Below are 17,404 nucleotides of genomic sequence, written 5' to 3' on the forward strand. Positions count from 1 at the left end.
TGGAAGTTATGTTCGCTACACGCTCACAGACGTAAATAGTAGGACCTTCAAACCCTGATCCACACTTAGTCCTACAGTACACTAGTCCGGCTCAACTGGACTTTAACATTCATCTTATGCATACCCTAAGTGATCCTTAATGCTATGAATACATACACTTAATATGATATAACTATACCTGGGTACAATACAACACATGGTCTAGGAACCTTGAGTAGGTGAGTTGTCCTTTATCAATGTTTCCCGTTTTCTGAGGTTCTACAAGCGCGGTGCATTTGAATGTTATGTAGAGTAATATGAATTAAATGGGGTTTTTAGGAATGACAATGATGTGCGCAGTACATGAGTACCATTGCATTGTCAATTAAGGTTCTCGAGTTCCTTTGGTTTAATAAGCTACAGTTTGGGGATCTGTAGATATATCCGACAATATATCCTTAGTTTAATTTTACTCCACTTCGATTCTTACTTTATTTTTTTTCTTTTATTTCAAAATCATCCTCCCCTTGCACATCATCTGGGTAACTCTAAGGTCTTGCCTTGCCTTTGAAGTGTGGCGTTATATGCGAGTGCTGAAAATAAGCTACACAGACTGGAAAGCAAATGAAGAAGCATGAAGATTAGCAAAAGTTTCAAGAAAAATACTTGAAAATTAATAAAAGAATAATAAGAGAAATATTAATGGACAAAGTTGGGGTGGCAAGGGCCAGGGAAAGGCAGAGACTGGGATGGATGAATGAAATTAAAAATCGAGTCCCCAAAGAAACACAAAATATCTTGAAGAATTGGTAAAGAAAAAAAGTCCAAAAACGTTTGGAGTGGAGAGCTGTGGCCACCATTTAGATATGAGAACGGTACCCTGATTGATTAATTAGGATTTAATTCACCATTTATCGGCTTACTAGCCGTTCATGTGGTTGGTCCCTTATTTTATTACTTTGTTATAAACTTTATTGTCCAGTTATTGGTCGTGTCACACTGGATAACACCTTCCCACATATGTCTCCGGCTGGGAGTCAAACCCAGGACATACTCAAGAGCTGCACACCTCGGCACCACTACTCACTGTACCACAAACACCCATTAACATTTCTAACACTGATATACAGTACAGTATATTATTTGATTAGTTATATTTTAGGTTATCAATAGTAATTTATTATAGCATAAAAGCCATTGACTCAGTTTATTAACGTTAAGACCACTGCGCATCTCAGTCCTCAGACACAATACTTGTAAACAAAGTTAACAGGCAGAGCTCATCTTGGTTATGGACGATTATCACGTTTGTTTGTGACTGGAAAATAGCTGATGCAGGTTTGTAGGTTTATTATAATACCAGAAACTCATTTTATGTAATTTGGTAAAGCAGAGAGTTCTTTTATGGGTATTTTAACCTCTTATGTGTTGGCCTAGACCAGAAGGCTGCAGGCCTTGATTATTTTTCATTTGTCTTCTGGGAATAAACGAATACATTTATTTAACTGTAAGATTTAATGTTGAATGTAAGGAACTGTGTATATAGAGCTATTAGTGTATTATGTACTGTCAATCTGTGTTAAGAGGTTTTGAAGATGATAAACACGGTACAGGAGCTGCCCGAGTTCAATAAAACTGGTAAATACTCGGGGTTATGTCTGAATACAGCACTACTACCAGAAAGAGTTGGGTAAATTTGCAGTAGTTCACACAACTCTGTAAGAAAGTCAAAGCTACGTTTTTCTAGTGTATCTTTGTGTTTCGATTGGATTTGACCATCATTTCAACTTTGAAATTGCCCGTTTTTTAGTTATCGGGGGATTTTGGTGGGGCGTTTTCTGACAAAAATTATGGCTAAGCGAATACAAAATACACAAAAAACACTAGAAAAACATAAACCTGATCTAACCTAACCTAACTAATTCACTATATGATGGAATCACTCATTTCTTACCTTATTGGCCTTGTTCTGGTTCGTCATTGGATTCTGAGATTAGTACAGGTTGCTGATGCTGATACGTGCTTAACGGGGTGTATAGGCGGGCAGCTCGCACTTAGGACATTTTACCGAGGTCGGGAGAACACCATGAGATCTAAAAAATGCTATAGCTTGTTCGATTTTTTCCCCAAAATGCGCAATCAACTCCATATAATTGAAGTGACACCCATCGCAGACTTCCATGGTCGGAAATGAATTTGAATTTCGAAATATGAGACCCAAAATAAAAATAGAAATTGATTGGGCCAAAAATACTGCTAATTAAACCACAAATCATTTTAATTGGTGGCTAAAAAAAAATGCTTGTGAGTGGCCGCGTGACATGTACGGGAACGTATGCGCGTGACAATTTATGAAGGAGACGTGCAGTGTGGGAGGTGAGGTAGGCGAAATTGGTGGAGGATTAATGGAAGAAAATAGAGAGAGATTTTGGATGCGCTATCTCCGTTATTATACGTTTGCAATGGTAATGTAATAGAAGAAAATTATCTTATAATTAGCCATCTTTTTCGAATATGATAATAAATTTGGGGTAGGAAAGTTGTGCGCAAATGCAAAAATACCAAATCATGACCAAGCGAATACAAATTACACCAAAAAAAACGGTATTATTTTACTTTTGGACATAGTGCCCCCGAAAGTTATAAACTAATGCAACCTTTAGATCTCGCTATTCTGAGCATTTTGAACCCCATATATACATGGCGGAAATGGATAATAGCGACACAATTTAATTGAATTGATTTTAAGTAGTTTTTCAGTCTTTGTCTCCAAGATGATGTTATTGGCACATCACGCATGCACAATGTTGACTGATGTCATCTAGTCGTGACCAATGAGGTATCGATATCATCACGCAAATTTTTTTTCGAGCAATCACATGTGATTTTTTTTCAAAGGAAGCAGCCTGGGTACGATTTTAATTTCATTGACCAGTTTCACAATGGCCATGGTGAAGGTTGGTTGTTGTTTGTACTCCTATGATTATTTTAAGATTCTTCCCGAGTTTTACGAGAAAGACGATCATTCTAGCCAATTCTTACATACGGTATCCCTGCTCCTTCCACTTCTAACTAAGGTATTGTACTTTTGGACATGATGCCCCAATGTTTTTAACTATTGAAACAGTTATGTTAGTTTAAGCTAGGCCTACCCGGGGTCCAGGGGCAGAGCCCCCTGCTAGGGGTTAGGTTAGGCCTACTGGGGGTCCCGGGGCAGAGCCCCCGTGGCTAGGGATTAGGTTAGTTAGGTTAGGTTTTGTTCAGTCAGATGACTCGTTTTCATTTTCTCTCCCACCCAAAAACCCTGATTTTCCAGGCTCTCCCCCATTATTGTTGGGAGGGGGGGGGGCAAAAGCTAGCAATTTCCGCCAAAAATGAAGGTCAGATTCATTTAAAACACACCAAAGTACGTACACTGGAAAACATATTGGTCAATCCCTAGGGACACGTGTCCTAAAGTAAAAATTTACCCAAAACACGAGAAATTGAACCTTTTTTTGGATGACCTAACCTAACCTAAACGGACCTAACTTTCACCATATGATGGAATTACTTATTTCTTACCTTATTGGCCTGGTTCTGGTTCGTCATCGGATTCTGTGATCAGTACAGGTGGCTGAAGCTGATTCTTACCTGACGGGTCTTGGGAATAAAGAACGATTTACTACAATGCCAACTATGTGGTCTTGACGATATTTACACTCTTTCTTACACTTAGGACACTATTGAGGTCGGGGGAATACCATGAGATCTAAAAAATGCTATTGCTTGTTCGTTTTTTCCCAAAAATGCGCAATTATCCATATAATTGAAGTGACACCCATCGCAGACTTCCATGGTCGGAAATGAATTTGAATTTCAAAATATGAGATACCCAAAATCACAATCAAATCTGACTGGTTAAAAAATATCGCGAATTAAACCACAATTCATTTTAATAGGTGTAAAAAAAACCGCTTTTGATTGGCCGCGTGACGTGTATGGGAATGCACGCTCATGACGATTTATGAAGGAAACACTTGAGTGGGAGGTCGGGCAGGCGATAATGGCTGAAGATTAACGGAAGGAAATAGAGAAAGATTTGGCAGGTGCTATCTCCGTTATTATACGTTTGCGACAGTAATGTAACAAAAAAAATTATCTTAAAATTAGACGTCTTTTTCGAATATGATAATAGATTTGGGGTAGGAAAGTTGAGTGAACTACTGCAAAAATACCAAGAGTTGATCGATTTCGTAAATTTTTTTCCATGGGTGTTATTATCATTTTATAAGTATTTTAAAAGGGTAATTATGCAGTTCACAGCAACAACAGAATTCACTACACTCAATCGATAGAACTATTTTTTTCCTATGATTATTTTCTTATATTACATTTCTGTTGCAAATTGATAATAAGGAAGTTATTGAATTTTAAAACGAATAAAATCAGAGCACCTGTTGTCCCTATGTTGTTGCTCAAATTGTGTGTGTTCGTACATTCGCTTACCTCCTGTGTTTAGGGTTCTTGGCCAACAGCCAAGAAAGGGTGTTAAAAAATGTCATATTGCTAAACTGAAATATAGCTTAAGTGAATGAATGTTAAACAAGGGATAACTGTACAGTACTTCAACCTTATAAGAATTTCCATATTGCTATACAGTAGGCCCTTTAAATTCGCGGGGATTAGGTTCTCAAAATGGCTGCAAATCGCAAATCTGCAAATAACATTTGCTGACCAGGTGGGGGGGGGGGGTACACTTTTACTTGTGTACAAAGAACTGTATATTCCCTTTAGATGTTGGTGTTTGCCCTTAGGACAATTATTTCTTTTACCTGTATTGTACAGCGAGTTCTGCTATAACGCGTGTTTTGGCAATTCGAATTGGCTGTAATGCGATTGATGAATAGAAGAACAATATTTGTAAAACGTGAACGCGTGTTGGCTGTAACGCGATTCCACTCGAATGGTTGTTGTCGCTTGGCGCGGGGTTATGCAGTGTTTACAGTTCACGTTCGACTTCACATGTTCTTTTGATTTATGTGTTTTGTTTGTGAAGAATTGCAGAAATAATTTATGTAATATTTATGTACAGGTATACAGTATACCTGTACAGTATATGTAAATTGTAAAATTTTAAATGAGAGAAAAACAAAATACATAGCGTTTTACAGGTGCGCTTTCTGTTTAATTACACACGATCAGTTTAAAACGCGTGGAAAGTTTTTAAGCATCCTCATTGATTTTTGCTTACTGTTTCTCCAATTTTGTGACTATGGAAAAGAAGAATATCTCCAGGAAGCGTTCTGGTGATCGCATTTCCAGTGGTGATCGTAAAAGAAAGGCTATAACACTTGATGAAAAGCTTGATGTTGTGAAGCGTTTTGAAAATAAGGAAAGAACATGTGATATTGTGCATGCAACGGGAATAAAGGAGTCTACTTTACGCACCATTAGAGACAATGCAGGAAAGATTAAAGCAAGTTGTATTGCTGGAAAAACCTTGAGTGCTAGCAAAAGTGTGAGATCACGGCCAAAGGAACTTGAGGAGATGGAATGGCTTCTAAGTGTTTGGATAGAAGATCAAACGAAAAAGTGATCTGGGACCAGCTTCCTCACCATTAAAGAGAAAGCCTTATCAATATATGAGGACCTAAAGAAAAAAGTTGAAAATCCTGCTGATGTGATTGCCTTTAGTGCGAGTAGTGGATGGTTTTCTGGTTTTAAGAACCGCTATGCATTTCATAATGTAAAGTTATGTGGTGAAGCAGCAAGTGCCTGATACTGATGATGACGATGACAACTGTCAAATCCTGTCTGCATGACACCTCAACATAACCTTCTCCCCCATCAAGTTATATTCATATTTTTTCATGGTAAAGTGTAACATTTACTGTATGATTTCATTATTAGATATGAATGTAACATTTATTTAGACTGTGCTATCCTTTGTGTGAGGCTAACTACTAAATTTTTTTCGATTTCGAGTAATCTGCACCTAACCCTATTTTCTCCATAAGCCCTGTTATTTCTATTGCGCGAATTTCTAGAACGTGAGGTTTTGCAAGAACACAACTCGCATTATAGCAGAACTGACTGTATATATGTGTGTGTGTGCAGACATACACACACAAAACACATACAAATAAATAATAATGGGAAAATCTTCTCACAAATAATCAGAAACAAATGTAGTACTAAAAATGTTGAGTCTATCCTCAAGTCTACTCCATGCTTTGTTATTAATAAAGCACGGAGTAGACTTGAGGGTAGACTCAACATTTTTAATACTACATTTGTTTCTGATTATTTGTGAAAAGTTTTTTCCATCACAGTATTATTTATCTGTGTGTTTTGTGTATGTGTCTACACACACACGCATATATACAATACAGGTAAAGGAAATTAGTGTCTCTAGAATGAATGGCTCCCTGTCCTGGCCGCGAAAATGCTGGCAACTTTAAAACTACCCGCAGTCATTCTTGGGTACAACCAGGGTGTCATCCTCAAATAATAGAGGACCACGAAATAAAAATTGCGAATTATCAGGCCGTACTGTACAGTAACAATCTTACAAAATGTGTTTTGGTACAGTAGAGTAGTACTGTATTGCAATGTCCAATGTATTATAATGTTGAATAACGACTTCCATTGCGAAAACAACCTCATCAAATCCTCCGGTGCCATAACAACCACACAATCTCCCATTTTGTTACAACAACCTGCTGGGGTTGTGATAACACTGGAGGATGTTGCAACATTGCAGGTTGCTATAGGACTATGTATTATTTCTCTAAGAATGTTATATTGTTATAGCACTGGATGATTTTATGAGGTTATAGCTCTAGACTCTAGAGTCTAGAGGATCTTAAATAATTCTGGTGACTTTGTTAAGGTTGTACTGTAATGGGAAGGTTGTTATAGCACTGTTGAGTTTATTTGTGGGTGAAATAGTCCTTGAGGTTTTTAAAAGGATTCTAAAATCATTATGGAGATTGTGTATGGAGGATGTGTATCATTGCAGAGGTTGTCAAAGCACACTGTGAAAGTCTTTAAGGTTATAATAGCAATAGACTATAAAATCTTTTATTCTGTTGTTTCAATACTGTTGATGTAGTTACAGCATTCTAAAAAATGTCAGTGTTGTAGTAACATGGAGGTTCTTATAACTTTGCTATTGTTACAAGTGTAGGGTTGTTAAAGCCCAATGAAGGTTATCATATCATTGTGAAGATTATTCTAGTATAGGTGTTGGTATTATATTGTATAATGGATGTTTTACAAAAGCAGATAATATTGTACTGTATTGCTAGTTTCATATTTGGTATGTCCTGAAATTAATGTAATTTACTGTTTCAGGTAACTCAAATATGATAGCAGTTCTAGGAGGAGGTGTCAGTGGCCTTGCTGCTGCCCACTACCTGAATTGTCTTGGCTTATCAACCAAGATACTTGTGATTGAGGCTTCAAACAGATTAGGTGGATGGATCAACTCGCTGAAGCATGAAGATGGTACCATATATGAACTCGGGCCTCGGACTCTCAGGTATCATCAGGCATATTTTCTGTAGTGTGCGTGCGTGCGTGTATGTGTGTGGGGTATCTTGCAGGAGGGGTTCAATGAATTGGAACTAAGCAATCATGGTGTTTCACTAGGGTTGGTAGGCGTGATTGTGGGGCATTTCCTACCTATTATGGTAGGCCTGATTTAATTATATCCTTCGAAATATAAAATTAGTTCATTGCAGTTTGATTGGTGAATAACAGTATGCCTCATGAGCTTTTATCAAAAACCTTCATTCTTGGTGTCATTTTTTTTCACACAAGAAATGTATATACAGTACAGCGTGCCCTTAAAATTCGAAGTGTGGGGGGGTCCTAGGTTCTTAAAATGGTTGCTAATAACATTTGCTGACCGGGGTTACATTTTACTCATGAGCAAAGAAATCTATATTCCATTTATGTGTTTGCCCTTAGGACAATTATTTCTTTTACCTGTATTGTATATATGTGTGTAGACACACACACACACACAAAACACATACAGTACAAATAAATAATAATAGGAAAATCCTCTCACAAATAATCAGAAAGAAGACAGCAAAATGTATTAAAAATGTGAGAGTATACCCTCAAGTTGGGTTGTTGAACATGATGTTTTAGAGATATTTGGCTATTGTTTATTGCGGCTTATAAGTTGACCTGGTCTATAAGACGACAACAATTATTTCAACTGACATTATTGATCTAGGCCAGAGGTCTGCAGCCTTTATATACTAGTTGGCCACGTAACTGGCAAGTACTCAGGCAACTTAAGTCAACAATGCATTCCACATGATTGAATGGGCAATAAAAAATTCAGACTACAGTTGGTCCTCACATTACGCGGTTAATGTAACCCGGAGGGTCCCGCGGAAAGTGAGGAACGCGTAAAGTGAACAACATAACATATGGGATTAATTGAAATGGAGTCCAGGCCGATCCCCAAACTCCACTTTTTGACGACACACAACTATGTTGTAGTAAAAATATTATCTTAACTTTATGATGGCATGCACACACAATTAATAATTAAGAGAAATATCAATAATATTAGGTTTTTTAACACTTACATTAGTAGAAAAGATGGCTGGGCACACGGGGATGGGCGGTTGGTTCCGAGGCAGAGGGCAGATTATTGGCCCTCACCTGTATCACTTGTATCAATTGTATCACTATCCACCACAGAGGCTTGCAGGGCCTCTTTGTCAAACCCCCCAAAGTTCATATAAGTCCATATCCTCACTATAATTATCACTATCACTGACTTGGGCCGGCTGTAGTGGGTGGCGGGTGAAGAACTGGTCATGTTTTGATGACTGGGCGACCTTGTGCGCACCATTTTCGCGCCTCTTACACAACATGGCGGATGGCGGGAGGTTTGGATCCAAAAATGGCGCGGCTTGCCAGCCGCTCTCCGCGTAATGGGGTTCACGACCGCGGAATGTGAAAATGTTAGGTTCTGGCAAGGCACCGCGTTAACGGTGAAACGCGGAATGCGGGACCGCTTAATGTGAGGACCAACTGTATATTATTACTTTAAGAAGATTTCTGATAAACAACACTATAATTTCGGTATAGCAAAAATGGAACAGTCAGCGCTAGCCTAATTTGATGTTCTGTAACAGAAGGGTAAACAAACTTTCATTAGTATAAAATTTTGTTTTAGCAATATCAGTAAACCCTCGATATCTTGGTAGTATTTGATAACTCAGAATTTCATATAACTCGGCACGGATATGGTCTCGGAATGTATTATAGCATAACTCGGGAAATGACGAGATATATACAATATATATCTGGGAAAATCTTGGCATATCTGGCGTGTGGGTAAGAGTGTATTGAACATCTCTTTGTGTTAACATAGTGTTTAAGTGAAAATACCCTGTACAGTAGTAGTATTTTAAGTGAAAATACTGTACAGTATTGTACTCAAGTGCTTAAATGAAAATACTTTGTACAAGTAAAATTCTTTATTTTATGCAAGTGAACAAATTACTGTACAGTGGCAGCAATTGAAATCTTTGCATTTTTGGCACAAATGATAAGTTTACACGGCGTGCAGTGTAAAGATTTTAATTGTGTTCCCGGGCATACACAAATGGGTGGAGCTTGGGATCACGTCACAGCCTCCCACACACCCCCAGCCACCACCCACCAAGGTCACTCGCTTGAGTGAGCCACGGTCTCTGAAAGAGAGAGGTGCAAATATACGTATCACCACCACCCGGCATTCTTCACTTTTGCGCCCACTTTGAGAGCCTATATCTCCACTCAGACTGAACAGAATGGGTCGCAACAAGCTCACAATAAATGAAAAAGCTCGGGCTTTAACCTAATTGGAACTGGGGATGTCTAAGCCTCTTCTTCATAGCCTCGGTGAGAAAAGGCTTCTTAGCTGTGCGCCGAGTCGGTAAACCGAGGTCTTTCTGGAGACGATGTTGTACGGTCCTGATTGCCACATGTTTGAGGAGGTCTGGGTGCTTTTTCTTCAGTGTAGAACCTGTTACAGCAGGATCAGATATCACTTCACTCTTCAGGATGTTGTCTGTCCTTGGTGAAGTCTTCCTAACTGCCCCAGATCCCACTTTCCTCTTCGGTATAGCGCTGGGTGGCAAGTCGCCGCTGCGTTTCTGAAGTGGTAAATGGCTTGCCTTGAAACTTAAAAGTCTGCGGCTACATGTATCACAGACATCCCCAGTTCCAATTGGGTTAAAGCCCAAGCTTTTTCATGTATGCCCGGGAACACAATTAGAATCATTACACTGCACGCCGTGTAAACTTTTCATTTGCTCCAAAAATGTAAAGATTTCAATTGCTGCCACTGTACAGTAGTACATATACTGTAGTACAGTACAGTAAACTGTACGTAAGTGCCTCCATTACTTCTGCCACCTGCGTCACCTACCCTGGAAAAATGTAGTACATATACTCAAATTTTTCATTTCTGTTTGCTTCATTTTAATGCCAAAGCCTGTAAATTTATTTTCACACCATATGTTCAATGTAAACCCCTTTCCCACCAATCACTGCTTGTATTTTAACAGCAAGCCCCAACCCTACACCCGAACACCACCCACACCCTAACATCACACTAACGCTCCCTCCAGCACCACCCACACACCCGCAACACGGGAATTAACAGAGCAACGCATCCAAAGTGATGACTGCTGTTGTAATGTATTGCTGGTTTAGTGCTTTGTTTTATAATATTTTATAAAGTGTAGGTCTTATTGTATGATATTTATTTGTATGTGATTAACTGATGCACAAGTCTGTGACTGCATGGTGGTGGGTTAAAGATCAGCTGTTGAGGAGTGCTTGGCAACACTCCTTTTCACTCCATCTCTCTAATCACCCACACCTTTCTCCTTTCTCACTCCATATTATAAAATTTTATGTAATGTAATGTTGCTCATTATATTCCATTTTGTGGGTAGATATCAGCGCAGTGTTACCAAAGAAACTAATAGAAGCATCACTTAGCATAATCTCCATCATAACTACCACTCTCCTCATCACCACTCTATTATCACCACCTAAATCTTAATTTCAGTGATGCAGAGATGTACTGTATTAGCTTCAGCTAGAGTAGAACTGTATGATATCCACTCATCCTTCCTACCCACACACCACATCTTGCACTAGTTCATCAAACGACTTTCATTCATGATACAATATTGTTTATTTGTTATTCATTAATTAGTAAAGATACATTACTGTAATAATCTGTGTTTATTAATACCTGCACCCTTCACATAATATGTGAAGGGTGCAGGAATGTATTTCTATATATGCAATGATATAATGACAATTCATAAATTAATTTTTTATTTTTTAATATAATATATTTCCTTTTTATTACTAAAATATACATTGTACAGGTATTGTCTTTAATGGGGATACTGTACAGTGGTCTAATCAGATTTCATATAGACCTAACTAGAGCTAATAGGTACGAAATGACACTTGGTGAGTGGGAGACTGGCTATTGCCACGATCGCAAGTTTATATTTTATGTTTTTTATTTATTCATTATGATAGTTTTGTAATAAGATCAGCCTATTATGGTGTATGTTTCATTATCTGTGTGAAAAAGATTTTCTTTATTTTTTTTTTGCCTGACATCTTGGCCAACTTAGAATTGTGTTAATGTTTCCAGTCTCATTCAAGATTTTGATTATCTCTATGAGATCTGTCCTATTATGGCTTGTCTGAAGAGTTATTAAGTTTAAGACCCTCAGTCTACTTGTATAATAGAGATGATACATTTCAGGAATCATATTGGCACTCATTTATTTTTCCAGAGTTGCAGGAAATGCTGGAGCAAACACACTTGCTCTGGCAGAAAGTTTGGGGTTAACAGAGAGAATTTCAAGCATCAACTATAGCCACGTGTCCACAAAGAACAGGATGATTCTGGTAAACTATTTATTATGTACACTGTATTTCAATTTATACAGTGGTCCTTCGATTAACGAACCCAATTGGTTCCACAGAGTCGTTTGTTAACTGAAAATTTCGTTAACGGAATCTATTATTTCATTGTGATATTGGGTAATTGGTTCCAACTCACAGAAAAAGTACATACAAAGTACTGTACAGTGGTACCTCGGTTAACGAGCACAATTCGTTCCAGAAGGTTGCTCGTTAACCGAAAAACTTGTTAACCGAAACCATTGTTTCAATGGGTTTTTGGGTAATTGGTTCCAGCTCACCGAAAATTACATAAAAACTAAAAATAAATGCAGTAAAGTACACTTACTTTGAGGTGTGTATGTAGAAGGCTCCTGGATGATGATGATGATGATGATGGGAATTAGAATGGGGGTGGAGGAGAAGGGAGAAGAGAAGGCATTGGGGTGGAAGAGAAGTCACCCCATGGCAGCATGGGGTGACTTCTCTTCCACCCCAATGCCTTCTCTTCTCCCTTCTCCTCCACCCCCATTCTAATTCCCATCATCATCATCATCCAGGAGCCTTCTACTCCTCTGCATAGACCTAGTCTCTCGGCGTAGCTGGCTGTACGCTGATTGGCTGGTAGGCGCGCAGCCGGAGCTCAGTTGGGAGTTGTAGGGGAGAGGAGCCACTACAGACCATAGGCCCCCAACTGTCAAACGTGTCACTGTCATCTCCCCCCTCCCCCCATCTTTCCAGCCAGGGTTGGGTGGTTATAGGCTTACAGTTTTTATCTTATATAATATCAGACTAAAGTTAGGAGGGTATAATTTGCCTTGCTAGAATCCTTGCAAGACAGTGAATAATTTGAATATAAACGTCATATATTTTGCACAAGAGATAAAATTTTTATCCCTTTGTAATAAAATTAGTTAGAACATGTCAGTTCAGTGACATTTTATAAGAGAAAAAACTTAGTCACTCTAAAGGACAGATAAATAAATAAGCACTAGACCTTGGCATCAACTGTCAAACATATCACCTCACCTCTCCCCATTAGCTGATCCCTTGTAAACAGACCATTTCACATCCCATAATTTTAGCTGTGTTGATTTATGAACGTTTGTTTAAACATAATACTACAAAAACAATGTTTTGTTTATTCTAGTAGATGGGCCGAGGTGTATCTGGGTACACTCTCAGTCTTTTTAGTATTTTGTGTTTCTCTCAAGTACCAAACTAAATTATTCCATTGCAACAACACTTCGATTTAGTGCAAATTCGGTTTAAAGCGACCTCTCTTGGAACGTATCTCGTGTTATATCGATGTTCTACTGTATGTAGGATGGTGTGTGCATGTAACCGGGTAAAAATAAATAAAGAAAGTTACTTATATCTACCTGAAAATACGAGTTGAAAAACACCCATAACTCCTCACAGCTTGGCCCAGTTGCCTGGTGTTTACAGTGACAAGTCTAACCTGGCTACAATGCTATGATTAATCACTATTAAGCACTATTATATCAGTAAACACTAATAATAACAGTAAATCCAGTGAAATGTGGCTTGGAGTGAGGAGAGTTATGTTTCCTGCCTCAGGCACCTGTGTCCCACATGCTGACACCTTTGCTACACAGGCTTAAGATGCTCTTTGCTCTGTTTTGGGATTGCCTCTTAAGGAGGCTTCTTAGCCCCTGGAACCCCCCAATCATATGAGAATATAAAACTTAATAAAGAAATAAAGATGATGAATGTGACAACTCCTGCCTGCTTACATACAGTGTCTTAGCAAATCTGGTAAGACCACTGTATGATATTCAGTGAACAAGTGTTATTCTTTTCATAAGTTTTTTTCCTTCAATTTAGCCTAGTTCTTATTATATCTGCTTACATAATTTTAACCCATTCTCTTAAAACCCTCTAGTATCCCCATTAAAGATATTATGTTCTCTACAAAAAAGTATGCAGTATATATATATATCTTTTTCTTTCCAGGTTGATGGGAAACTGCACATGCTTCCAAATAACCTAAAGACAGTTTTTACAAAGAACCCACCATTTTCAAAGCCTTTGGCCATAAGTGCACTGAGTGACTTCTCTGCCAAGAAAGTGATTAACACTGATGAAAGCCTCTTTAGCTTTGTAAATCGAAGATTTGGTTTAGAAGTTGCAAAATATGCCATTGATCCTTTGACAAGAGGAGTTTTTGCTGGCAATGCTCGTGACCTAAGTGTTACCTCATTAGCCAGAAGAATGCATGATGTAGAGCAACAATATGGGTCCATTCTAATTGGTTTACTTAAAGATAGAAAAAATGCTGAAAAGGCTGACCCAGTTCTGTCTAAATCTAAATTAGTTAAACAAGCAAAGAAGGAAAAATGGGCTGTCTGGTCTTTAAAAGGTGGACTTGAGAGTTTTGTTGAAGTTTTAGAAGAAAAACTTATGCAGGAAGGTGTCGAGTTCAGGAGAAACACACCAGTGCTTGGGATCAAGAGAAGTGGCAGCAACCTGGTTATCCAGACTGACAAAGAGGAATTAGAAGTTGAAAAAGCTATCTCTTGTCTTCCATCTAATACTTTAAGTCCTGTAATACGTTCTATCAGCCCAGAATTAAGCAGGCTCCTGGGTTCCATTCCTTATGTAACTGTCTGTGTTGTAAATCTTGAATATCCTGGTCACTTACTTAATGAGCCTGCCTTTGGTTACCTTGTGCCATCATCACAACCCAACAAAGTTCTTGGTGTAATATTTGATACATGTACTTTTCCACAGGGTGACAAAACTATACTTACAGTGATGATGGGAGGATATTGGTTCAAGACACTTTTTGGAGATAATCCTTCTGATGAGAGCCTTCTTGATGTTGCTATTAATGAAGTTAAAGAAACATTGAAAATTAGTATAAAACCAGTGCGTCATAAGATTAGCATCTTGACAGACTGCATCCCACAGTATGTTGTTGGGCATTCAGAAATAGTTTTTAATTCCCGGAAGCTTGTAAAAGACCTGAAGCTTCCTTTAACTCTCGCAGGAAATTCTTATGATGGTGTCGGAGTGAATGATGCAATTATGAGTGCCAAGAGAGCAGTTTTAAGTTTGTGAATGATAATTTTTATGTAATACTGTACAGTGCTGTGATAGGAAAGGGATTACAGCCAATTGGACATCAGTATACATTACTGTATGTGGCCTAATATTTCAATGTTATAATTGTGACTTGTGGGAGCAGTACATTCAGAACTATCCCGAAGGAGGGGGGGGGCACCTCAGCTGTCTCAATGGAGGTTGATGGACTGGCTATGCTCTTCATCGAAAAGGAACTGGCAGCAAGTTTGTGCTTTCATGAACCGACAGAAGAGTTGCTGGAAAGAAAGGAAGTTTAATTTTCATTACATCTAGACTGTCTATTGGCATTTGTCTTGTTTGTTACAAAAAATATAAACTAATGTTTTATTTCCCTGTACAGTATGTCTAATTTTAAGTATTTTCATAACTTTTAGGGGTTGCAGGTCTTTCATTTGTTAAATTTATTCAATTGCAAAACTGTAAAATTACAACCTGTATCTATTACTTTATTTTGTAATTGTTAAAATGAACCAGGATATTTATTTTAAATTTCATGACTGTATGCTATTATTTTTGTTAAAATATTTTGAAAATTTTTGGAAATATTTTTAAATTTTTTGTAAATGTTTTGGATATTTTTAATTTTAGGGGGAAATTGTTAGATATTTGGGGGAAAATTATGTTTTACTTGTTTATTTATATATTTTTTTTAATTTATGGAAATGTTTGAAACATAACTTTTTTTTTTTAATTATTTTATGAAAAAAAAAATCTGAAATTTTTAAAAACAAAGTTGAAAGATTTTGAAAATGTTTGACAAAATTTTGAAATTTTGTTGAAAATTATTAGATTTTTTTTTTTTTTATTTATTAGTTATTTTTTGTTAATTCAAATTGTTCAAAAATTTTGGTATTTTTTTATGTGTACAGTATTCTCATGTTGGTTAATAGAATTGGCCATAATATAAATTGTTCTTTTATTAAAATTTCCCATTTTCAATGATGAAATTTTAGTTTTGATGAAAATTTTCCATTTTCTATAATAAAATTTCCCATTTTCTATGATGAATAATTCCCATTTTCTATTATAAATCCCGTTTTCTACATTGAAAATTTCCCATTTTATGATAAAATTGTCTGTTTAAAATTTCCCATTTTCTATGATAAAATTTCCATTTTCTATGATAAAATAACGTTTTGGTAGTGGAGTGGTGTCATCTCCTACAACTGACTCTTGCTCATTGTTTGGGCCTTGTGCATGCTGGAGTGTTTGTTTTAGTTCCTTAATCTGTTTCTGTAATTCTTCTAACTCCAAGTATTGTCTCTCGTTGATCAGCAACGCCCGTTCCAATCTCTCTGCCAATGTGTCCCCAACTATGGTACTTTCCTGTTCTACTGACTCATCCATTTTGACCTAAAAATGCTACCCCTCGACCAAAGAAATATAGGAACCACTTAACACAACTACTATCCTGTATTAGTGCAACCTGAATTGATCAATGGTACAATACAACACTATGCAACACCTTAACATGGCACCAAAAATTGTAACTCACATCAACTGGAGACCGAAAGTCCTATGGTATTCCATAGGTGAACCACTTAACAAACATCAGAGGTGAACCACTTGAGACACTTCTCAGACACAGTGAGGACTCCCTTACTTCAACGCCAACAAGGTTAATCCACAACTTCTGCAATTATTAATACATATTAATGCTGGATAAAACACAAACACAAAACACATCAATGACACACATGACTTCAGTACTGTATAAATTTTCAAAAATTCTTCTTACATTTCTGTACTCAATCAATGTTATTCACCTGCAAGTATCACTCAAAAATCAGATTATCCATCATTAAAATACTTGTCTATATTTGCAACTTAAATCACAACTTCAATTCCCTCGGATTTGATCAATGATTAATAACCATCCCACCGCTGCCACCAATTTATACTGCCAGATTCTGGGGTCACTAAGTCTAAGGGGATAATTTAACTCTAATCTTAATTTTTAAGGGTCGCTGCCACCAGACCCCCTCTGGACAGCATGTAGCTCGTTAGGTAGCGTGCAGAGTGGACTAGGCATTGGGTTAGGTTTTCCATTGACCAGATCGATAAGGGGAAAGAAGGGTGAAACCATAACATGTCTTAAATGATTTATTCCTTATAAAACATACTGGTAAAAAACATATACATGAATTGGCCTTCCTCAGAAGAACAACGGAAATGTGGTTACCCAGATGGGCCCCAGACTCTTACATTGATGGCGTGTCATCCACCTACTTATTGCATAACAATCTGTGACCACCTTACCTCGGTCGTTCCTTCTTACAATATCCCTTAACACATCAGACTGCTCCACCTGTGTGGAATCTAGCACCGTCGGTTATCATACATAGTAGCACCATCTCAACACACCTGTTACACTCCATACCTG

General features: G+C 37.6%; 1 protein-coding gene across 1 annotated transcript; it reads left to right on the forward strand.

Annotated features, from left to right (window-relative positions):
- Nucleotides 1–1,182: 1,182 nt before the first annotated feature.
- On the forward strand, nucleotides 1,183–15,642 carry LOC121872039 (protoporphyrinogen oxidase-like). The gene is made up of 4 exons (XM_042374690.1): nucleotides 1,183–1,317; nucleotides 7,318–7,504; nucleotides 11,805–11,919; nucleotides 13,891–15,642. Exons 2-4 carry the CDS (start codon nucleotides 7,329–7,331, stop codon nucleotides 14,995–14,997), a joined length of 1,398 nt encoding a protein of 465 aa, XP_042230624.1. The 5' UTR covers nucleotides 1,183–1,317; nucleotides 7,318–7,328; the 3' UTR covers nucleotides 14,998–15,642.
- Nucleotides 15,643–17,404: the final 1,762 nt, after the last annotated feature.

The sequence above is a fragment of the Homarus americanus genome, unplaced genomic scaffold (assembly GCF_018991925.1).
Source record: "Homarus americanus isolate GMGI-L3 unplaced genomic scaffold, GMGI_Hamer_2.0 scaffold51476, whole genome shotgun sequence".
Classification (NCBI taxonomy): Eukaryota; Metazoa; Arthropoda; class Malacostraca; order Decapoda; family Nephropidae; genus Homarus; species Homarus americanus.